Consider the following 25,082-nt stretch of genomic DNA (forward strand, 5'->3'; position numbering starts at 1 on the left):
GAAACCTGCATCCTCAACCAGGGCCAAGCAGCTGGCCTTTTATTCATTACATTTTTTATGTAATTTTTTGCTATTTTTGATTGTCTACAGTCCACACTCTCGGTATTTGTGATTTAATGGTGCATACCATTTGTGATTAGCAGATATTTCCAAGCCCTGCAGTGCTCTAAAATCTTGACTTCATTAGGGAAAGTGCTGGTGTGTACTATATACATACTTACACACAAGCAGAGACACACATAATGCTTTAGAAGGTGATCTAAGGTGTAGACCAATAGCTAGCATTAAGAGAGTCCACTCCACACCATATATGTACCTATCTTGAGTAGGGAAGTTCAACATTAACGACAACAAAAAAGAGTACGTTTACCAACATATCCAAAGAACTTTCTGAAACTTTCAAATGGTTCCTTTTTTATTTACACTAAATATACAAACGTATGTAGACACCCCTTCAAATTAGTGGATTCTGCTATTTCAGCCATACCCGTTGCTGACAGGTGCAATCGCCATCGACAAACATTGGCAGTAAAATGGCCTTACTGAAGAGCTCAGTGACTTTCAACGTGGCACCGTCATAGGATGCCACCTTTCCAAACAAGTCAGTTTGTCAAATTTCTGCCTTGCTAGAGCTGCCCCGGTCAACTGTAAGTGCTGTTATTGTGAAGTGGAAACGTCTAGGAGCAACAACGGCTCAGCCGCGAAGTGGTAGGCCACACAAGCTCACAGAATGAGACTGCAGAGTGCTGAAGCACCTAGCGCGTAAAAATCATCTGTCTTCGGTTGTAACACTCACTACTAAGTTCCAAACTTCCAGTGGAAACAAGTTCTCTGGAGTGATGAATCACACTTCACCATCAGGAACGATTCTGGACGAATCTGGGTTTGGTGGATGCCAGGAGAACGCCACCTGCCCAAATGCATAGTGCCAACTGTAAAGTTTGGTGAAGGAGGAATAATGGTCTGGGGCTGTTTTTCATGGTTTGGGCTACGCCCCTTAGTTCCAGTGAAGGGAAATCTCTAGAGCATACGATGACATTCTAGATGATTCTGTGCTTGCAACTTTGTGGCAACAGTTTAGGAAATGCCCTTTCCAGTTTTAGCATGACAATGCCCATGTGCACAAAGTGAGGTCCATACAGAAATGGTTTGTCGAGATCGGTGTGGAAGAACTTGACTGGCCTGCACAGAGCCCTGACCTCAACCCCATTGAACATATTTGGGATGAATTGGAACGCCGACTGCGAGCCAGGCCTAATCGCCCGACATCACTAAGGCTCTTGTGGCTGAATGGAAGCAAGTTCCCGCAGAAATGTTCCACCGTGTAGTGGAAAGCCTTGCCAGAAGAATGGAGGCTGTTATAGCAGCAAAGGGGGGACTAACCCCATATTAATGCCCATGATTTTGGAATGAGATGTTGGATGAGCAGGTATCCACATAGTTTTGCTAATGTAGTATATGTACTGAATCTCTAAAGATGCTTCAGAGAGTCTGTAGTGTAGTGGCAGCAGTATAAAAGCTGTTGATTTGGGTTGTTGCATGGACAGGTGCAGTCTGGGGCCTGAGTCTGGTTCTAGGCCCTGCAGGGCAGGTAAGCAGTGTCAGGCAGCGACCGACCGGAGTCTCCTCTCCACGGACTGTACAGATTTGACAGGAACAGGAAGAGATGCAGACGATAAAGCCCTTGCTGTGTTTGAAGCTGTTCAGCTCAGAGCGCACAAAGACACAGTCACACAGGGCTACAACCATCACCCCCCTGTGCCTCGCACGCAAAGGCATACCCCCTCTCCTCAGTCAGACCAGACCAGGCCAGGCTAGAAGGAAACATTAAGGCGGCAAGGCAAAGCTTGCAGTGGTTTGGTTTGGAGGGTCAGTGGTTCCATCTTTGCCATTCTCTCTCTCTCTCTCTGTTTGTTTATAGTCTATGTCTCTGACAGGAGAGAGAGCTGATCAGAGGTCTCCTCACCTCCTACAGTCCTATTTGGGTTTTAGAGACAAGGTTTCACTGGAGGAAAGGAGTCAGTTCAGTCAGTTCAATGTCTCTGCTTTACAAGAGCCAGTTGATTAATTAGTTCCCTTTGGCTTATCGTTTTGAGTGACAGTTGCCGTGGGCAGGGTTATGGAGTTCAGGTATTGAGCATGAGCTCTCCTTGTCCGGAGCCCCACTCTCCGAACCCTGTCTCTCCGCTGGAGTGGGGCGGATTGTCTAAGGAGAGGCCCCGCCTCTTCCCAAACACTTGCTCCTGCAGCTCGATGATGTCAATGCGAATGTCGGCCATCATGACCAGGAGGAAGTCAAAGGAGCCGGGAGGTCCCTGGCGAAAGATACGGAGGCTTTAATATCTCTGTCCACACATCAGTCAATTAGATTTCAACCTGTAAGGTATGTTGCATGCTTTAGGGTGGATTTATTGTTTGCTTGGAATCTGATACTACATAGAATATGTGACGACCCTCCCACTGTCTGCCGTATTCTCTCTTTGTTCTTGTTTCCTTATTAGGATGCCGGTGGGCGGAGTTGGGAGGGTCGTCAGCTACATGGGAAACACCTGGGCCCAGTGTGTCCCAGGATAAATACACCACTTCCCCATTCATGGAAGAGACTCTCTCCATGCAGACACCTTTACAGATTTTGTTGTGTATCTTGGTGGTTTTTGGTTGTTTGCTTTAGCACCTTTCAACACCCTGCATTATCACATTCATGCATGCAAAACACTCACTTACACTACTGATTACTGATTACACACACCATTGTATATTGTACTTAGTTAATAAATATATTTTGTTATTCCTTATCTCCATGTTGTCTCCCTTTTGTTACGGGCTTTGAGCTGGTTCGTGACAAATAGATGAACAAGATGACAATGATGATAATGCATTTAAAAATACTTCAAAGCCTAGCTGGCAAATATAGAAAGCAGACTCACTGGTAGACCTCTGGGACCAGGAGTTCCCCTGTCACCCTAAAGAGAAAAAAACATCCAGAAACGTCCAGTTACATACTTCCAACGTTCACACAGACTTCTATAAGAGTCCACATCGGCAGCTCAGAGCTCTCAGAGTGGGGTGAAAAGTGTTGCTGTTAGTGTTCCAGTTAACAGCTTTGAAAAGTTTACAGGATAGTTTAAACACATACAGTACACACACACGCATGTACTAAACACCCACAGACACATGGATAGACTGTTATACTGACCTTCAGTCCATCTCTGCCTGGTGCGCCAGGAGGTCCCTGTTGGAAAAAGGAGAGACAGAAATATGGTTTTAAATGTTTTTAGCGGGAGCTACAGCTCCTCTCATGCAACATTTATTGTAATGATGTATCTCTGCAGCTATGGATGTGTTGAGGTCTGCTTGGACTAATAGACCCAACAGCATGTTATCGGGGAAGCAATAATAAGATTACCACAGCTCCTCTGCGACCCCTCTTGATGTACTCCAGGTCAGGCTCGGGGCCCATAGGGCCCATGTCTCCCCGTGGCCCCTGGGGGCCGGTCAGGCCTCTCTCTCCAGGCTCTCCCTTCTCCCCCGGCACTCCTGAGTGGCCTGAGATCCAAGAATAAAGGGATGTAAGAGGAACCAAGGAGATAACCTTCGGAATGTCAGCCAACAAACAGCTGACATAGGCAGTAAACAGAGAGATACAGAGAGAGAGAGAGAAAGATTGAGTTAGAAAGATTCAGAGAAAGAGCAAACAACTCTTACCTGGGACCCCACGGGATCCTGGAGAGCCAGGAGGACTAGGGAGGGCGGTGGTGTCAGGACCTTTCCCCAACCTCCCAGCAGATGGCTTATCACTGCCGTTAGCCAGGCCAGGAGACAACATCTATACACACACAGGTAGTATAGTACAACAACATGTCTCACTGTAGTCGGAATTTGGTCAGACTTCCATTGTGAGACATCAAGTCTGGCGAGGCTAGTTTACAGTTAGTGTATCTCTGGTTAGTGTATCTCTGTGTTTGTATGGAACACCAGTGTAAGTAAGATGTGCAGTAGTTAGTGTTGTGATGTAGATGTACCTGGTTAGGTGACTGAGTGCTGCCCAGCCTCAGTTTGAGCTGCAGCAGGCTGTTCCTCATGTTTACAAAGTCCTGACAGGTGAGGGAGCAGGAGCCAGCACTCATCAGGGTGTCAGACTTCCCTGACGAGCTCACTGATAGAAAGACACAGAGACAAAGAGACTCTCAGAGAGACAGGCTTGTCACAGAGTAAGTAACACAACAGAATAAGTAACACAAAAACAAAGTCTAGTAGTCTATGTTCACCCTCTCAAACACATATACAGTACTGTACCCTCAGGCTGAAGACACACAGGAAGGTACTAGTGAGCTAAGCCCAGAGGTAGTGTAGCTGCGGTAGCCAGCCTCATGTAGACAGTAGGAGTAAAGTATAGTAGTATACTCAACACCCACGGTTGTGACTGGGTATACAGGAGTGCTTGTCCGGTGCCAGGATGTAACCCCTGCGACAGCGACACAGGAAGCTGCCCACGGTGTTCTCGCAGTCGTGATCACAGACACTGCCGTCGGACTCCACACACTCATCGATGTCTGTGGTGTGGGAGACACAACACCAGCTGTTACTTTACACCTGATTAAGGCTGCATTTAGGCTGCTCTAATCAGAGAGATGGAGAAAGAGCGGTTGCTCTGGTGCAGGATGTTAAATTAAGATTTATACAAAAGAAAACAGTGCTGATTAGCTGATAAACAGGCTGATAAAAAGCTGATTGGCAGATAAACAGGTAGTGGACTTACCTAAACAGTAGGTCTGGTGGTTTCGATGCCTCTCTCGATCAAAGCGGTATCCGGGGTAACAGGTGCAGACAACCCGTCCAAAGTTGTCGGTGCACTGCTGTTCACAGGGGGAGCCAGAACACACATCCACATCTGGAGCAGAGAGAGGGGAGGGATTGGTTCCTCAATAGGGACATGCACAGATAGGATCTTACATGCAAAGCTAACAGCTCAATAATAACCCTGGATGTCCAATAATATTCCTCAAGGGTATTCCTGTGTAATGTTGCCCTCTATTGGTCATGGTGTGTCATTGTAGAGTATTGACAATTTATGGAATGAGATTCTATTTTACTTTTGAAACAATTTGCAGTTCAGTAATGGGTTAATTTGGCGTTGTAATGTGCATTCTGTCTGTGTACAGGTGCCCAGGTGTAATTACAGGCACTGAGTAAAGTATCTGACTTAGGGTGAGTAGAACTGCTGTATTTTTTAAACCTACTTTCAGGTATGCACTGGCCCATCACCAACCTGAAGCCCTCACAGCATTTCCTCCTGTGGATAAACACACAGACAGACAGTAGCATGAGCCAATAATTCATTTCCCAGCTGCTGTATCCTTCCCTTCACATACTGAACGGATCTACACAGCCACTAAATGGGAGTCGTTGTCCCAAAGGCGGGAAGGCAGGCAGTCTGCTTTTCTCTCTGCTTATCAGTCTGCTAATTGTGGACAGATTTTGACAAGAGTAAACCCTCTCGCTTCGCCTCTTCCTCTCTGGTAACACCCAGCCTGTCAATTGTCTTTAGGACCAAAGCTCCTCATTAGCACCAGATCCCTTACCTCCCTCCCCACATCCCAGCAGCACTAGCCTAGATGGTCAAGAGACAGCTGAACAAAGAGCATCATCCTCACACACAGCAAACCAAAACACCACATGTTACAGGCATTAGGGATGGACCTGCGGAATAAGAAACGATGGAAAGGGATATTGGAACACTCATAGAATCACAGAACCCAAATAACACAGACCCTAGACGAGGAGGGGGGAACACACAACTCCTGCCCCGAAAACTGCACGCTCTTGATGGAGGGAATTTAGCATGGTACCTCACTGAAGGTCCCTCAAGACGACAACTTGCTTTTATTCTTCTCCAACCTCCATGCAACATAACCCTAAATCACTCCTCTAAGACCCTCCCCCACTCCCTCTTCTGAATGATAAATAACTTACAAAACTATGGGCCTGGCCAGGGCCTGATTAAAGCCACACGACGGACTGGAGCTTTAATCTGTGGCTCATAGCTGTGTTGTGTTGTGATGGAGAGAGCTGGGGATGGGATGGGACAGTACTGGGGGGCTGCTAGGGGGCTCTGGCCAGGGGCCCGAAGGACATATCTCTCCAGGCCTGCCACCTCCTGTCCCTCCAGTCAGTGTGCCCAGAGAGGAGAGGGCCAGGCTGGGCTAATGAACAGCAGATGTGGGCCCTGTCTGTCTGTCTGGGCTGAAGATGTACAGCCAGCAAGGGGAGGCTATGGCTGGCAGCCTCTGGTCTCTCTGAGTGTCGACTCATAACATCAACACACAACCTCTGCTCTCAATGTTCACTGCTAAACTGCTCAACAAACATCAACAGACAGCCTGTCAGTCACACAGAGACCTGACCCCACACTGCCCCTGATCTGATCTGGGACCTGCAAAAAAAAAAAAGCCTTTTGTGAGCTAACTTTACTTTCCCCCCCTTTCTAGCTCTCTTTGCTGATAGCTACTTTATTGAGGAAATATGTAGTTACTATGACTGAGATTTGGTTGTCCCACCTAGCTATCTTAAGATGAATGCACAAACTGGATTAAAGCATCTGCTAAATGACTAAAATGTCAAATGAAATGCTAGAGGTGTCTCTGATTGATGATACATGCTCTTCAGTGGTCTGTATAAACTGCTCAGGTTATTAGTTACACAGTGTGATGACCTGTCTGTTGATGTTTGGGAATGTAGGGGTCTCTGTTGATTAACACTGTTCTCAGATCTTAAAGGGAAAAGACCAAACCACTAAAGCTACATCACTGTCCTCCACAGTGAGATAACCGCTTCTCATGCTCCCCCGCGTGCATGTGTGCGTGCGTGTGTGTGCGTGTGTGTGTCTGGGGCCCAGAGCAGTCAGTAATTGGGTGCATCTTGTTAATGTCAGGAAACAAGGGCAGGGGTTATTAGTGAGAGTGATGTGTGACACTGACAGGACTGTTAAACACAGCCTTGAGGAGGAGAGCTCCCAGGCTAGGCTCTTCCTTCAGTTCTCTGCTCTCTTCACAATACAGACAAACATCAAGGTCAGGTGACTAACAAGGTTAGGAGAGTACACTCTTAAAAAAAGGTGATATCTAGAACCTTACAGAGTTTTCGGGTGTCCCCATAGGAGAACCTTTTGAAGAACCCTTTTTGGTTCCAGGTAGAACTCTTTTAGGTTCCATGTTGAACCCTTTCTACAGAAGGTTCTACCTGTAACCAAAAAGGGTTATCATATGGGTACTTCTGAAGAACCGAGTGAGTGTATCTTTCTCTACACCCAGGTTATCAACACTGATGGTCGGATTCTATGGTATTTTTGCCCACTCGATTCTTCTGTGTTTCTACATTCTGCATCAACATGTCTTGTGCAAGCATATTGTCTGATTAAGTTTCTTCAGAAGATGAGTGGAGTCCCTGTGTCACCCTGATGGTATTCCTGCTGTTAGACACTGCTTCTCTTGATGCTCCACACTCTAACATAGTGCCTACAGACCCACCAGGTCTGTCTGACCATGCAAGTCACCCAGCTACGAGTCCATCTTAGGAGAACCATGCCTGGATATCCCTGTCCCTGTGCTCCCCCTGGTCCTCCTTTGTGCTGGTGGTGACCCAGTGACTACCTGCAGAGAGAGGGACGTACCGAGGGCCTACACAGGCTCTACACTACAATGCTGCTGCCAAAAACAGCACAGAGACGCTGGAGAAATAGCAAGACAGGATCCAGAGTACAGGCTAGAGCAGGATCACTTTACACTCCAGATTATGTACTTTAGCAAGGGTCTCCCTCCAGGGAGGAGAGCTCAATGTTATTGTTTTCCATCCAGGCTGGCGTGATTTATTTGTGCGTTCGTGGCAGGAATGCGCTACAAAGACTGGATATTCATTATAGACCCCCCCAACCGTCTGCAGCCTGGACAGGCAGCACTGAGGTTACACAGAGACAGCAGAGCAGAGACCAATCTGGAAGGATGCTTTCCATAAACCAGACTGAAGTCACTATGTATTAACAGTTCCACTCACTCAGTACAGGATTGCTCCCTGGACATCAGATAGCGTTTCTGTTTCTAGATATGGGGGAGATAGCGAAGAGAGACAACAGTATCATTAGGCGTCTTGTGACGCAACATTATGTGTCATATTTACTCTGTCAACTCCCAGACTCGTCAGAGAGAGAGGGGAGATGACCTAAGGGGGTTGTTATGGCGATGGAGGAGGAAACGTAGCGAGGAGGAAATGAGACAGGGAGATGTTGACACGTCGAGGAGAGGAGGAGGATGGAGGGAGAGAGAGAGAGAAGGATAGAAAGAAAGAGAGATGTAGCTTTTGTGTAATTTGTGCTTGATGGTCCTTCATGTGGTGCTCTGTGAGTCAGAAACACAAGATGTGGACCTCGGTGGAGGTCACGGACCCCTCGACACTTCAGGACAGGAGACACAGTGTCTGTGTGTGTTTCTGCTCTTACATATCTGTCATGTTGATGTCTTTGTGTGGGTGTGTGTGTGCTGTGTGCTTTGCAGTTTTTGAATTAATGTTATCCTGTTTATAAGTCTGCCTCTCTATGTATGGATGATTGTCTCAAATCAAATCAAATTGTATTAGTCACATGCGCCGAATACAACAGGTGTAGACCTTACAGTGAAATGCTTACTTACGAGCCCCTAACCAACAATGCAGTTAAAAAAATGAATACAAAAATACGAATAAGAATAAGAAATAAAAAGTAACAAGTAATTAAAGAGCAGCAGTAAAGTAACAATAGCGAGACTATATACAGGGGGCCCGGTACCGTTACAGAGTCAATGTGCGGGAGCACCGGTTAGTCGAGGTAATTGAGGTAATATTTACATGTAGGTAGAGTTATTAAAGTGACTATGCATAGATGATAACAACAAAGAGTATCAGCGTTGTAAAACGGGGGGGCGGCAATGCAAATAGTCTGGGTAGCCATTTGATTAGATGTTCAGGAGTCTTATGGCTTGGGGGTAGAAGCTGTTTAGAAGCCTCTTGGACCTAGACTTGGCGCTCCGGTACCGCTTGCCGTGCGGTAGCAGAGAGAACAGTCTATGACTAGGGTGGCTGGAGTCGTTGACAATTTTTAGGGCCTTCCTCTGACACCGCCTGGTATAGAGGTCCTGGATGGCAGGATGCTTGGCCCCAGTGATGTACTGGGCCGTTCGCACTACCCTCTGTAGTGCCTTGCGGTCGGAGGCCGAGCAGTTGCCATACCAGGCAGTGATGCAACCAGTCAGGACGCTCTCGATGGTGCAGCTGTAGAACCTTTAGAAGATCTGAGGACCCATGCCAAATCTTTTCAGTCTCCTGAGGTGGAATAGGTTTTGTTGTGCCCTCTTCATCTGTCTCTGTCTTTCTGTTTAAGTAAAAGCGTCAGTCCTGTGTGTATAATCGATTAGGGTGTTAGTTTTAAGAGGGTCTGTTGTTTTCTCTGTGTTTCCTCATACAGCAGGGTGTTAGGCTGTTATGTAAAAGTGTGTGTGGGTATGTAAGGGTGTTAGTGTATAAGTGTCTTGTTCTTGTGCCGTGTGAGTATACACGTGAAGGTGTTAGTGTGCTGAGATGTGAGCACGTCCTCTCTGTTTATTTATCCTGTCAGCACACTTCCAGCCTGCGGTCTCTCTGGGGACACATCAGAGTGGGGAAGGCTGTTAGTCAGACAGTGGATGCTTTCACTGAGAGCACAGGAGGTCTGCACCACTTCCACAAGCACAGCCATGCTACAGTTCCCAAACAGCACCAACACTCCTCTGTCACCTCAAACCCACCTACTACCGCGTCTGTCTTCACAGGGCCTCACTCCATCACCAATGCCTGTTCTAAAATACCAACAACCTATCTCTATTCCCACGGCTGACCTGGTGAAACATCAACCATAATGGCTGGAAACATGCTAGGAAGGACAAGGTGAAAATAATATATCAGAGCCAGCCCAGCACAGTATGGTTAGGGTCTGCACGGTAGTGTGAAAAGGGTATAACACCACTCATAAAGCCATAGCCAGTTAATGTTGGGCCAGAGAGTGACACAAATCCTCCCCTCTCTCGCCCCCTATTCCTCTCTGTTACTCTCCATCTCTTTTATGACCCCTCTCATTACAGGCCCTAAAGCTCCCAGGTCTATTCCCAGTGCCAGTGCCTACCCTCGGTTCCCCCCAGGCAATATGAAGGGCCGCTGGCCTATGTGACCCTGGGGTCAACCCAGGGCCATGTGTCACCCCAGGAATGTGCCATCTCTGACCCTTCTGAGCTTCACAACCTCTCAACGACAGACAGACAGACAGACATGTGACCTGGCCTGGAGCCTTACCTGATGACAGAGAGGGAGGGAGTAAGGGAGGGAGGGAGGGAGGGAGGGAGGGAGGGAGGGAGGGAGGGAGGGAGGGAGGGAGGGAGGGGGTGTGGAGAGAGAGAGAGAGGGAAAGGGAGGGAAAGGAAGAGACAGGGGTAAAGGGAGATAGAGGGAGAGTGACAGCAAGAGAAAGAATGGACCCTATGAGGACAACAAAGGGCCTAAGAGAGAGATGAGGTCCAGATTACAGGTAATGTAGTGAGAGCAGCCAGTAACTGAGAAGGGAGTCTAAAGCCAAACTAATGATGGATCTGTCTTAATGACGTGTCTGTGAGTGCTCTACTGCCAGGAAAGGAAACCAAATCACACCAAGTCCTTAACCAGGGCTGAAGGGAATGGACTGATAAGACATGAAAGTCTTCCAGAACCTTCTAGGACTCAGAGGGAGATGACCTGGAGGTGGGAGAGTTGAAATGGCCCCACTGCATGGAGAGATTATGTTTGTTGTGTCTGACTGTAACTCCTCATCTTTACCACTGCAAACTTCCTTTATTTCATCTCTCCCTTTTCATTCCTGCATCCCCCCTTTATAATTCTGTGATATAAAAACATTTACTGTCTATACAGTACACAGCTGCTTCTCTGTGCTGTACTTCAAACAACATGCTGACGATGCCATTACAGACTTTAATCACCTACTGGGTGATTTGTATTGCTGACATATTAGTGTTGACATCATAGCCGTGCAGAAATGTGCTTACCCCTGCTCTGTGGAACAGTAATGAATAACAGGCATTGTGTTTGTACAGAGCGCTGTTCAGGTGAATGTTAATTAGAAAAACATGTACAATGATTACTTGATATTTACTGGGGTCCAACAATAATACCGATATACGCAAATGATTAGACTTATTAGACCTTACCATTAAAGACAGGAAGTGAACCTCAGGCCTTGTAAAAAAAGTGTTTTGTGAGAAACAGAGAAATGGATAATATTTCCCCAGTAATGAAACAGTATTACGGCAGTACTCAGAACAGTGTTGCATTGCTAAGAGAGACACTTATGTCAACTTCAAGTGTGAGACAAATTAAACAGTTTCATTTCCCCACAGCTTGATTGCCATTCAAAACACACTGAGGAAGAAATGCCAAATATAAAAAGTATACTAGTTAGAATAGGACATCCCATGGAATTCTTAGATGTAATGTAAACAATGTGTGATAGATCCCAGTTTCACTATGTGTTTAGGGTGAATGAGCTGTCCTGATGTACTCTTGTCAAGAGAAGACATGTCTCTGTGAACCTTTTATAACCTATGCTTGTACCATTGGGTGGAAGTGGTGAGATATTTCTCTCCTCATTTCGAGGCTAACGCGCTGGCTGCTGTGGTGTAGTGAGTCTGATGAGGCCTTGGCTGAAGATAGTAACCCTGTCAGAACCTTAGTGGAGCACAGTGTGGGGTTCAGACCTGACTGGACACACACACACACACACACACACACACACACACACACACACACACACACACACACACACACACACACACACACACACACAGAGGCATCTGGTCCTCGTTACTGCTTCGGAGCCTGTTGCTCCGGACCTAAATCACATCGTCTCTGCCCATTCTTCACTATGTGTTTCCTGACCCTGACATGACTCGTTTTAGCACCTAATCTCTGTTTATTGTTGATCAATTTAGTGTCAGTGATTGACTGTGATTGACTGACAGACAGGACTTACCAGGGTAGGTATGATGTATGTGTTATATAGTCACTTGTTTTATGGCTTGTAGGGGGGAGACCTCTCAGTGCCCTGGACAGCGAATCACAAGGGGGCTTAGTAGAGTTCAGCTCTGCACCCCAGCCACACACACACACACACACACACACACACACACACACACACACACACACACACACACACACACACACACACACACACACACACACACACACACACACACACACACTTTGAGGACATTGCAGGCCTGCTTCCTCCCACCTGCTTTCATGATAAAACCAGAGCACAAAAGAGAGACGGGACTGTGAGAGCTTGGTTCAGTATGTTCTGATCCCCCCCTCTACTTTTTCCCCCCTCGCTCCTGTGCTGCCTCCCTCTTTATTCTTCCACGGTGAGCTCAGGGGCCGTGGGATAGGATGGTTTCCAGACCTTACAGCAGGAAGCCACGTGTACTACAACGATGTTGAGAGAGAGAGAGGGAGAGAGAGAGATGGTACTGTTCTGGTGTTGAATCCCTCATTACACTTCAACAGCTTTAGCTCCAACACTACTGGCTTTGACTCTACCGGGGTTCCACCACATCAACTGGACTACGGGGCACCAATTGCAGCAGAATACAGAGGTTCATAAAAGCCAGAGCTCTGACCTATAGAGCTTCCCTCCCTCCTGTGATTTCCCCTTCCTGGTCCTTTTTATAGACCTTGACGTGGTTTTCCAGGCAAGCCCCCTGCCGAGGTGAACACACGGCATTGCCAGAATCCAGGTTTATTTCATTTGGATAAAAACTAATCTTAACGTTTTCCCCACCTTCTCCCCTCCCTCACTCTCTTCCTTCTCTCCTCCTGTTCCCCCTGCCATGCGTGTCACAGACTTGTTTACAGCCGGCCCCACCGCGGCCTGACGACATGTAGGGGGAGCAGAGCGGTGAGGGAGGGAGTACGGAGCCCACAGAGAGAACACTACAGAGGTGAGAGCCAAGTCTAATGCAGTAAATCCACAAGGAAACAAATAAAGAGAGCGAGATGAGAGGGAGCGTAACACTCAGGAGGTAGTAGCTACGTAGTACATACGCTCTGGGCCTGCATGCGCTCCAGGCATCGCCTGCACTATCAGCTGCCAGAAACTAGGACACATGCATACACGCAAACTCAACTGACACACACATTATCACTCACTACGTACTCTTTAACACCAGGGAGGACACACACATTATCACTCACTATGTACTCTTTAACACCAGGGAGGACACACACATTATCACTCACTATGTACTCTTTAACACCAGGGAGGACACACACATTATCACTCACTATGTACTCTTTAACACCAGGGAGGACACACACATTATCACTCAGAGAAAGAGGAAAGGAGAGGAGACAAGGGGAATGCAGCCAGTGTGAGTAGCCTGAGTGTTGTTCACCCTGGCCTGGAGGTCCCAGCCAGACTCTGCATCTCCCTGCTCAGTTATCTCAGGGTTTAATGGCTGAAACTCTACACATCTCTCTGAGGGACAATGACACCCGAAAGCCTCTCCCTGGCATCATTATCAGCCCCCATCGCCCCCCATCCCTGAGGAGGGAGTCCTGTGTGAGGAGGCCTGGGCCCGTAACACATACACTAGCCCTGGGTTTCTCAACCTTCATTCCCTGAGATGCTTGTGACCAGTCCCTTAGATGGCTGTGACCAGTCCCTTAGATGGTTGTGACCAGTCCCTTAGATGGTTGTGACCAGTCCCTTAGATGGTTGTGACCAGTCCCTTAGATGCTTGTGACCAGTCCCTTAGATGCTTGTGACCAGTCCCTTAGATGCTTGTGACCAGTCCCTTAGATGCTTGTGACCAGTCCCTTAGATGCTTGTGACCAGTCCCTTAGATGGTTGGCTGACATCCGAATTAAAGTCAAGTTCTAAGGGGTTATCCAAGGTACTACTACTCCTTGGTACAGCCCCTGGTACAAAAACAGTTTGGGAAACTCTGGGCTACACTGGGGCCTGAGGCCTGTCAAGGTTTCAGCCTTCCAAACGAAGGCAGAGTCACAGTTAAAAGAGAAAAGCTGTGTCGTGTGGACGGGCAGATTGTGACCAGGCATGGAGCGGAATCTGTCTTCCTAATGAACACAGACCACTTGAAAGCCAAGTGGTTGACACACAGGGGAAAGGGGATGCTCAGACATAGCATTTCTGATGGAACCCCGGTCACAGAGGCATATGAATGGGTACAGAGTCAACCCTGTATAATGAGTTAAGACAGCCGGGTTTAACTGGGGTTTGCAGAGGAAATCTAGTGGTCGGGCAGGAATGAACTGAATATTATGTAAATTCTTGTGATTTCTTTGAGAAGTTTGATGAGTGTGTGGCAGGCAGGCCCAGTGAGACACTGAGTTCACAACAGTTTACTTCAGAGTTTCCCCACTCAGGCCCAGACATGACAAGATGGATGGTACATTTAGAAAAAAATGTCATGTTCATAAGTGAGTCAAGAGAGAAATTATCATATCATGGACCCCAGCAAGAACATTTCACTGATGCCAATGCAGCCCAAAGCCGTTTTGACTAAGCCGGTAGATATGTCTGGAAGCATACTAGACAAACATGAACAGTAACCACGTTATCATCCACAGTTTTTATGTGAGTAAAGTCATACCGTATAGAAAAAAATCTCAGGAAGTGGAAACCGGAATTTCGGTACAATTTATAAATGCAGACAGATAATTTGTTCGTTCGACATGTTGGGATCTGTTTGTGTCTGTAAAATGTATTATGCGACAAATGGCGGTGGAAACGCCTTGTGCAAATACTGATATAATAACCATCATGTCGAAGTAAACTTGGAGTCACGTGATGATATGGTGTGTGGTCCTCCCACTACGACTTGGAAAACCATGCAGTTTATTAGGCTACAGATAAAATAAGTTATGATGAACTTCACAGGTTGATGAAAGTGCACTGTGATGAGCTTGATGCTCCTTTCCAATAAATATTGAGTGTCTTATTCTGGTGACATGATGATCTATGCTTGACTGTCGTTTGACAACAACAACAAAAATTCCATCTGGCCACTCTACCATAAAGGCCTGATTGGTGGAGTGCTGCAGAGATGTTTGTCCTTCTGGAAGGTTCTCCCATCTCCACAGAGAAACTCTGGAGCTCTGTCCGAGTCCCCATCAGGTTTTTGGTAACCTCCCTGTCCAAGGCCCTTTTCCCCCAATTGCTCAGTTTGGCCGGGCGGCCAGCCTTAGGAAGGAGTCTTGGTGGTTCCAAAATTCCATTTAAGAATGATGGAGGCCACTGTGTTCTTGGGGACCTCCAAACCTGCAGAAATGTTTTGGTACCCTTCCCCAGATCTGTGCCTCCTTCGACAATCCTTCGACCTCATGGCTTGGTTTTTTGCTCTGACATGCACTGTCAACTGTGTGTGTGTGTGTGTTGGGGGGGGGGGGGGGAACCACCATGGAGGGGAAGAAAAATGTGTCTCAGTGGCTGTGTGGGTTTGCTGCCCGACACCATAACAACCCAGTGTAATTGTGCTAACTCAACCACAGAGACATGGGAAAGCCTGCAGACTGCCAGGACACACTGAGCTATATGGTTAACTCACTCTGCTTGAGAGAGGCCCTCGCTCCCTTTAGGCAGACCAGACAGAATCATTTTCATGCATGGCCATCATCTAAAGGATATTTTGCAGCCTGTGGCAGTCCTTACCACGCTTGCCTGGGAGACATGGCAGGAAAAACTAGAAAACTAGCTAAAACTCCATCACCACCACACACATCTCGTCTGGAGCCAAAAATCAAATGAGACAACTTCTATTGCTGTGGTATAACCTTGACAGTACACAGATCATATGCTTCGGACTTAAACCAGATCTGCAGACTGGGGGTTTCTCGTGTGTGTGTGCGTGTGCGTATGTGTGTGTGTGTGTGTGTGTGTGTGTGTGTGTGTGTGTGTGTGTGTGTGTGTGTGTGTGTGTGTGTGTGTGTGTGTGTGTGTGTGTGTGTGTGTGTGTGTGTGTGTGTGTGTGTGGAGGATATTGACACAGAGGATATTGGTAGAGTGCTGCGACTCTAAGGACATTCGGTATGGTGGATGGTTGTGAAGATGATGGATGGGACATTTTTCGGAACGAACCACCCTATTTCGTCCCTTCACTATATCGGCATCGAACACATCGCCCTCCCTAGGAGAGGGGGTGACCTTGACAATTTATTCTGGATCTTTGATTTAAAGGCCCTCGCTCCCTTCAGTCTCAACATAAAGTTTGATCTGAAGCCATTCCTGTGATTGTGTTTTTGTTATCCATTGTAAATAAAGTGTTTGTAGGCCTATATGATGTAGCCTAATTGTATCTATGATCGTATGTAATCTATTCATGCTTTTTTATATGTTCTATTGATATTTGAAAATCGACCAATGAAATCATGCCACACCAAGCATTGATTACAGACACCTGTGTGTGTCCTTTGAAACTATATAAATTAGTGACCCGCAGTGTTCGTCATTAAACCCTGATGGAGACAGCTTGGCTGTCGAAACGTTGCTATTAAATTATTGCATCTGAGCTCCTAGAGCAGCGTTCCCCAAACGTGGTCCTCGGGACCCCAAGGGGTACACGTTTTGGTTTTTGCCGTAACACTCCACAGCTGATTCAAATGATCAAAGCTTGATGATTAGTTGATTATTTGAATCAGCTGTGTAGTGCTGAGGCTAAAACCAAAATGTGCACCCCTTGGGGTCCAGAGGACCACGTTTTGGAAAGCCTGTCCTGGAGTGTGCGGCTCTCATTTTCTATTTAAAGGATGGGACACTCTTACCTGAGACAGGTGCCATCCGTGCCCCTTGCTGTAATACAGGGGTACTCCACTGTCACTACCTTGTTTTCCGGACACTCCTCCCTTTACAAAGCCACGAGAAAGGAGACAAGAGAGATAAGTGTATTGGTAACAATGTTGTTACTATAGTAATAGGAGTGGTATTAAAGAGAAAGTCACTCAATTAAATGGCAGTTATTTCATAATTCCCTTTCAAAGCAGCCAGAGTTCCCAAGCATTATGGCTACTGTAGTACATCATGCTACAATACATAATCACAATTCTATGGCAGCAACTATTGTATGTGAAGCGGTAAGGAATATTTCAAAATGAAAGTTATAAAGAAAATTGATTGTGCCATGCAGTGGCCAGCACATGATTGCATTCTTTGTAAGAAAAACGTTTGTTTAATAACCCTGCAAAGAGGTGCATTTATCATAATGCTTTGGATGATTTGCAAAAACAAAAATGTGCACCCCCTCTGGGTCCCCAGGACCAGGATTAAGAAACACAATAACTCGTTTGAAAATACAGATGTCTATCATTTTCTTGGAAAAATAAACTGAAATAATAATATCATGAAATGGTTTACAACTGGAATGCTGAACTAAGAGGTAATAGCACGGAATTCAATGATCATTTCTGACAAAAATAAGATGCTTCAAAGTTCTTCTGGTCTGTACTTTGCCCACTTCATTCAAACTATTGTATGTAGGCTATGAACTCCCTCTCCCTGGTCCAGACCTCTCTATGTGCACCTTAATAACCTATGTCACGTTATGGGCCGAATTTACAGATGGCATGCAACTGAGTGATTCCGACAACTACTCCTCTGTATTTGCGTGATCTCATTCAATATTCCAATCACATCACAACCGCCTTTTACTTGCGGACGCACGGATCATTGGGTAGGTAGGCATGATGATTGGAGCAACGTGGTGGTCTTTCTTTGACTGATTGTCGACGTTTTTCACAAGCAAAGTATTGTTTTTATTGTTTCTCACACATCACACATACATATTAAATTCAGCTACTTTTCGGTCTAAATAGCACATTCATCACCATGTCCAACCGGATAGCAAGTTACCGGACAGTTTTATTAATTCCCTACCAATCCTTCATTTGAATTTACATGCACTTTTCTTAAACTTTGATCAAGTGTATATTTTATTTCTTCTTCTGATAGGAAATAACAGACTGATATCTACAACGTTCCCTCACAAATGCGCGGACTACCAACTTACCCTGAAGTGAGCACTGCAAATCTTGTTTTTATTAAAGAACTGGCACCACAATCCCAAATAAAAACAACGCAGATGGCACCAAATGGTAAGAGTGTTGCAGCGCAAAGCTGACCCATGTCCATGGCGAGCTCCGTGACAGCCTTGTTTATATTTTCTTGATGCCTCGAGAACGAAGACGCTGCACTTCTGCAAAACAGCTATATGTTTTAATTTATCAATGTCGCACATGTACTGATTTAAAGCTAACAGAAATCATAATTATACTCAGAGGTCAAACACGTGAGACGATGTACATTAATTACTGCACTCAAAACTTCCTCGCAGTACTGTAGTGCGCCAGAGTCCTGTCCCAACTGTTGCGCACTGAATCAGACCCCCTCTAGCGATTCTGGACGGGTTTATAGACATGCGCCGTGATGAGCGCGATTCCTCTCACTAATCCCCAGCGGAATTACATTCCTGTATTCCTGGTTTTAAGAAACTGACTTTGACGAAAAGGAAACATTTAAGACACAGCTGAAAATACCTCTGTCGTCCTCTTGACGAGCGAACTCTCAACCAGAATAATTTCTCTAATTCCACATGCGTCTTTCTCTCATCTTCTCCTCCCTACACATTAGTGTATTGATTTAATTTGATTTAGGAAATACATATGTGGGGGAAGAGGTCAATTTTCAATGTAAAGAGCAGAACCAATTTAGAGGAAATCGTTTGACTGATTGTTTCTTATTCTCCTCTCACCCTCTCTTTCATCAAGGACAAGCCGTAGCATAACACATTTACTGATTGCTGAAATTAACTTTTCCGTTTAAATTCACCCTATAAATTGTTGATATAGGCCCACTCTTTAATCAATGTCCAGAAGATTATTGTTTTGACTTTCTACTAATGTTCATCTACATGTCATATGCACTATTGGCATACTGAAGTAATATGAAGTCCAATAAAGTCTTAAAAACATATTTTTAAAATCATAATCGAGAAAAATACAAGCCTGTATTTCTAAAATATTTTTGTAATTCTAAATCAAAGCTGAAATAACAAGATATCTCTTCAGTTGATCAGTCCCTAAAGCTGCCACTGTTTTCCTAATTAGATTTTATTGCTTTAAATTCAATCTTCCTAAAACAGAGAAGCTGTTGTCACTGAAGGAACTTTGCAGGGGATATCTTTAATATGTTTACACAACACAAGCTACTTTATTATTTTCAGATTCAGTGAGAAAAATATGATATAATCACACATTTAAATGACTAGTAGACACATTTGATTGCTCATTAAGTAAATCATCAACTGTTGATATTCCCTTGACAAATCATTTAGGAGATGCAATGCAATATTACCATATTTGTCTGCATGAGGGAAAATGAAACATTTTGTGCTTCATCATTTTTTTGTGCTGCAGTGCTAGGATTGTTCTGGAATCTGGACAGTTTGCAAGGAGAGTGACTTGCATAGTTGAGCTCTGTCTCTGAAGAGGGTTATGGTTACCACACTGACAGGGCAAAGCAGACCACCAGTCACCCCAGTGGTCAGGCTAAAGTGCCAATGGTCAGTCAGTGTAGTGGTGATGTTATGTAATGCTGTGTTCAGTTGACTTCTGTCCAGCCTCTCTGTATCTTTTCCTCTAGTGGATTTGTTGGCCACCAGTCAATTGCAACAGATGTTTTTATTCAACACAAACAAATCTGTCCTTCAGACTCCACTCCCACTTGCCCAACGCACCGAATGTAACTGCTTCCCTAGTCTCCTTTTGTTACGTTCCCACTAGAATCAAATAAATGTATAAAGTATATAAAAAGCATTATTAAAGAACCGCAGAGAAAAGTGATGGTAGAAACTCCAGTTTCTAGTTCATTATGATGACCACAGAGCCCATGCTTACTCATGTTCCCACGGAATGGAGCTGTTGATTTTTTGATTTACTTTGGTTTTGGGTTTTATTTGGTGTTTGCCTATCTGCATATATTGAAACCAGTATAAATGTGTTTTTCATTGCAGGCTGGGGCCACATACTGCACACAGCAGTGGTTTTAGTTACTGTCATATTTTCTGGGTGAAACAGTCCAATTCTGAAATGTACTGTATGCAGTAAGAGATAATACTTTGACAATATCCCAGCTAGACTCTCTGTTTCTTTAGTAATGGTTCTCTGACTGTTGTAAGGAATGTATGTCTTCCCTGGTCCTCTAGTCCATGGTTCCACATCACCAGAAAAAGAACACTGACAAACACTCTCTCTGGATCAAGTGGGGAAATACATCATATTATTGAGATGGGCATGGAAAAAGGAAACCTCTTTCCACATTCACTTTAGACAGCTATTTCACTCATCTATTTGATGTATACTTGTTTCTGCCATTTATACACTGCTATAGCAACAGCTCCATCCAGAATTGTCATGGGATGAAATACAGCAGTTGAGATGTGTGACGCAAGTAGGGCCTGGGCTGGAGGCTGGTCCCCCCTTTGTCTTGTATTGGTTGCAGTAACACATAGCAGTCTGTTTATCTATTTGTGTTGTGTCTGTGTCACCTTAGAAACCCTGGATGAAAGTTTTCTCATGACTCCATTAAAGCAGTAAACGCCTGACAGATCCGACACAATATCACAGAGGTGATTTATCACATCTGGATGTTAAAAATAAATAAATAAATAATGGAAATATGCTTTTCTCACATATTAAGAGTTCCTTATGTAAACTAATGGGCGATTAGTTGTAGGCGTTGGCAAAAAAAAATTTACCTGGTCAAACTTTGGACAAACGTTTGGCTTTTGTTTTCAGAGAAATCTGTGTTTTATAAGACTGTCTGTCTGTACTGTACAGAAGCAATAAGAATGTCCCAACCTCTCAAACTGAGCTGACTCTGACAGCAGATAGATTTTTACATTGTTCTTTATTGGGCCTCATTGTTACATTTATGCATGACCTGAGGTTGCGGTACCATACGTACTTCATTTCTCATGCGTCCTTTACAGCAGGGTTTTCCAAACTCAGTCGTAAGGGACCCCTTCTGTGCACATTTTGTTTTTTTGTCTTAGCACTACACAGCTGATTCAAATAACCAACTCATCATCAGGCTTTGATTATTTGAATCAGCTGTGTAATACTAGGGCAAAAACCAAAATGTGCACAATGGGGTGGCCCCAGGACTGAGTTTGGGAAATCCTTGTCACGTTCGCTGTCTTCAAACTCCCTATCATAAATGAGCCAAGGCGCAGCGTGCATGTAATTCCACATCTTTAATCGAAGTGAAACCTTTCACAAAAAAAACAGGTAAACAGAATCAGAACGTGACGCAACCGCACACAAACACTCACAGAAAATAAATAATTACCCACAAACACAGGTGGGAAAAGGCTGCCTAAGTATGATTCCCAATCAGAGACAACGATAGACAGCTGCCTCTGATTGGGAACCATACCCGGCCAACAAAGAAATAGAAAAGTAGAATGCCTCCCCAAATCACACCCTGACCTAACCAAAGAGAGAAATAAAAAGGCTCTCTAAGGTCAGGGCGTGACAATCCTGCTTTATAGCACTGGGAAAAGGCAAGGACTTGTAAAGGAACAGGGGCATCAACTCCAGTTGTTAAATGAAATTCAAACTGCAAAAACTCTGATTCCTAATTGTGTTGATTTTCTGTTTCTAATAATGTCCAGAGGGTTGATCCTGCTGCCAGTGGAACTGATTTCTTTATTACGATTTACCGATTTACAGACTTTTCCTACCTCGTCCTGCTGTTTTTCAGCCCCATGACTCTCAGCTGTGTCTCCAGGCCTTTGCTCCTAACAGTGATTTATTGACACGTCTCCTCTGCACGTGTATGGAGTTTGATAGGGGTCCTAAGCTCATTTCCATGCAGCCAAAAACCTGTTCATGTGATGAAATGCATGTTGTTCTTGGTGTACTAGAAGAGGAATAACACTAAGTCACTCTGCTGTTGGTCCCTGTTACGGTTTTGGGTACACTGTGATCTGGATGTGGTTATCTTCTAGAAATGTCCATGCTATCATAAAATAGAGAGGGTCTAATGGTTCACTTAGATTACCCACACCATACCACCCTTTTGGTACGACTGGGGCTCCACCAGCTCTCTCTCTCTCTGTGTTTGTGTGTGTGCTTGTGTGTGTGTTTGTGTGTGCGTGTGTGCCATGTACCTCCATGTTCCTCTGATTTATTAGATGTTGGAGGCTTTCAACTTTTGAGGAGGCTGGAGAGGACGGTTCCCTGCTCCCACAGGTGCTCCCAGCAGCCAGCAGCCAGCCCAGAGACAGAATAGAACAGAGCCGAGCCTCCCAGCAGGCGGTGGAAGAGCTTTGACACGATTAAGACCTCATCTGGAACCCAAGCACCTTGCCTGGCCATCTGCTGGTGTGGATCATGGTCGATCCTACACTCAGGCCCAGGCAGCAGGATGTAGAGAATATACATACTGTAACAGACTGGAAGTGGTTAAGAGCAGGGAGTGGACTACACATCAAATTGAATGAGGTGATTAAAACAAGCGACTCAGAGAAGAGTAGTGAGACTTGAGAGGGAGACTGGGAGAGGGACCGGTGCTGAACCTACAGTACAGTAGCACCGTGGCCTGGGTGACTGCCTGGCCGGTTGGCTGGTTGGTGCTGAGGTCTCACTTTGTGTGTGTGCAGTGATCAGTGGGGTTTAATAGAGCAGTGAGACGGCTATGTCTGGAATGCCTCTCGACACGGCCGTGACCCCCCAGGGACGACCAGGAGATTACTGTTCTCTACTTCTCCTCTGGTTCCTACCTCAGACTGGGAGAGAGAGAGAGCCTCAGAATTGGAGATGGACCAGCCACTGACTTCACACACTTACAGTAACTCACTGGTTACTAAAGAGAGCGGCTGTGGAGCACTAAACCAGGAGTATGGGGATGGAGTAAACTACGTTCTTATGTCCACAGTAGCAAACCACTTAGAATGTATTGGGCATTCCTTCTAAGTACTGTGGTCGTGTGGATATTGGGATGTGCAGTATGATGGGACACATTGCTCAGACACTGTAGATAAGACAGAAAACAATAGCAAGTAATTGAAACCAGATCTGAAAAACTATTTCCCAGAGTTTAAAGAGCAAAGCGAGAGCAGACAAAAGGCAGGGAGGCAATACTGGAACCCCCCCCCCCCCTTCACTTCAAACTACTTCTGGCCTATGTCCCTGGTGGAGCTGTGAATTAAGTACCTCTGAAAAGATCATGTGAACCTCTTGTCAATTAATCAGACCTCAGTGTGATGTGCTGTACCTACTGGGACAAACATTCCCATAGCCACAGGGGTGGTGGTGGTGGCGGAGCAGGACTTTAAGTAGTGGGACACACACTATGACAGAGAAGGAGAGAATTCATCATGTCATTTGCATTAAAGGAAATAGTTCAGCATCCTTACTCAGTTTTGAGGTGACAGTCCCAGAGGGAATGGAAGTGTGTGTTAGTGTGTGTGTGGTGCCATTTCTCTCCCTGAAACAGAGGCAGTTTAGCGGCTGGCCTGAAGCCAAGTCCTGCTCGTTCCTCTTTAATTCAATGAAGGAGAGGAGCAGGGAGCATCCTTCTCCACATGACCATAGCCTAATCAGATATACCATACAATCTCTGCCCCCCCCCCCTCTCTTGTTGCAACAGGAAGGACATATACAGACAATCAACCACTCTAGCTCTGTGATCAATGTTGACATTATCAAATGACCTTAATGAAACAAGCCCTGCAGCTACCTTTCCCTCTGCGATACCAGCTCAGCCTATCAGATATACCCTCTGTGCTCCTAACATTGTTGAACCAGAGAAATCTGTGGTCAATAAAGTAAATTTATTTATGTAGCTACTAAGGGCCCCAGTGGCCTACAGGTCATGTGTTGAAGGTCTGAAAGGGGCATAGAGGCCTTGACTTAGTTATGTGCCCAGTGATACCAAACAAATTGGACCGCAGGCTACAAATAAACCCTACAGTCTTTAACAGCAGACGTATTATATAGGACGAGGAGGTAATCTTGAAATGGGTGAGAAGCGGTTGTTTTAAACTGTAAATGTACTGGTAAGCAGAAGCAGATGGTGACAGTGAGCGAAACCCCCTCAGAAAGGAGGCCTAAAATCCCTCTGTGTAAATGTTTGGTTTTACTATTTCATTCTTGTAAAGTACCCATTTGGAATTTGAGTAGGTCTTGATTGTGGAAGCAGTGGTAGTGTATAAGAAGCTATATCACAATAGGAGTTGTCGTTAGTTTTGAACTATCTGGCTAATAGTCCTGCACTTTAAGCATTAAACCACGTTAGCATGGGACCAAATTACTTGGGATTCCACAATATGGTTTTCTCAATGACTGTGGGTTCTGTGTGTGTGGTTTAGTTGTAGGGCATGCTGAAGCATTCAAGTCTCAGCAGTGAGAACTGTTGATGTTCGTCTTTCTCCACTCCAGTGAATGACTGATCACAGTCCCGCTTTGAAAGATCCAGATTAAGAACAAATACCCTCTGGTCTGAAATGACATGTTTGCGAAAATCAGGAACGAAGATCAGGGAGAAGACAAACAAAAGATCTGGCATGGCTCTGTCAGAGATGTCATTCCCACATGTGGAGTTGCAGTTAGGATGTACTGCAGCTTGGGCTCACATAAACAACCATGTTTAGTTTTCCTTATGACAGCCGGCTGTGTGGTATTCTGCTCTCCTCCAGGCAGTGCATGTGGAAATATCTAGTCTGTGTGGTCTGGTCCCAGAGCAGGTCCCAGACACAGTGAACACCACCCTGAGTGTGGAGGAGATAGGGGACAAGGGTTTGATATGAGCTGTGGGGGTGCTCTTCTGTCCCTTAGGACACCAGAACAAGCTCTGATGGCAGCTCCCCAGTGTCAAGGCTCACAATCTCTCTTCCCCTCTCCTCCTATGGTCATTGCTCTCTTCCTGTTAAACCAGCCTCTGCTGGCTGGCTGTGCATCACATT

At 45.5% G+C, this 25,082-nt stretch overlaps 1 protein-coding gene across 1 annotated transcript; it reads right to left on the minus strand.

Moving 5' to 3' along the window:
- Positions 1-1,346: 1,346 nt before the first annotated feature.
- LOC120025229 (collagen and calcium-binding EGF domain-containing protein 1-like) lies at positions 1,347-18,465 on the minus strand. Its single transcript, XM_038969707.1, has 11 exons — positions 18,126-18,465; positions 16,885-16,965; positions 5,241-5,293; positions 4,760-4,891; positions 4,416-4,553; positions 4,023-4,156; positions 3,706-3,826; positions 3,407-3,546; positions 3,197-3,232; positions 2,928-2,963; positions 1,347-2,315 (listed from the first exon to the last, which is right to left on the minus strand). Exons 1-11 carry the CDS (start codon positions 18,245-18,247, stop codon positions 2,127-2,129), a joined length of 1,182 nt encoding a protein of 393 aa, XP_038825635.1. The 5' UTR covers positions 18,248-18,465; the 3' UTR covers positions 1,347-2,126.
- Between the last annotated feature and the right edge of the window lie 6,617 nt (positions 18,466-25,082).

The sequence above is a fragment of the Salvelinus namaycush genome, chromosome 30 (genome assembly GCF_016432855.1).
Source record: "Salvelinus namaycush isolate Seneca chromosome 30, SaNama_1.0, whole genome shotgun sequence".
In the NCBI taxonomy this organism is placed as follows: domain Eukaryota; kingdom Metazoa; phylum Chordata; class Actinopteri; order Salmoniformes; family Salmonidae; genus Salvelinus; species Salvelinus namaycush.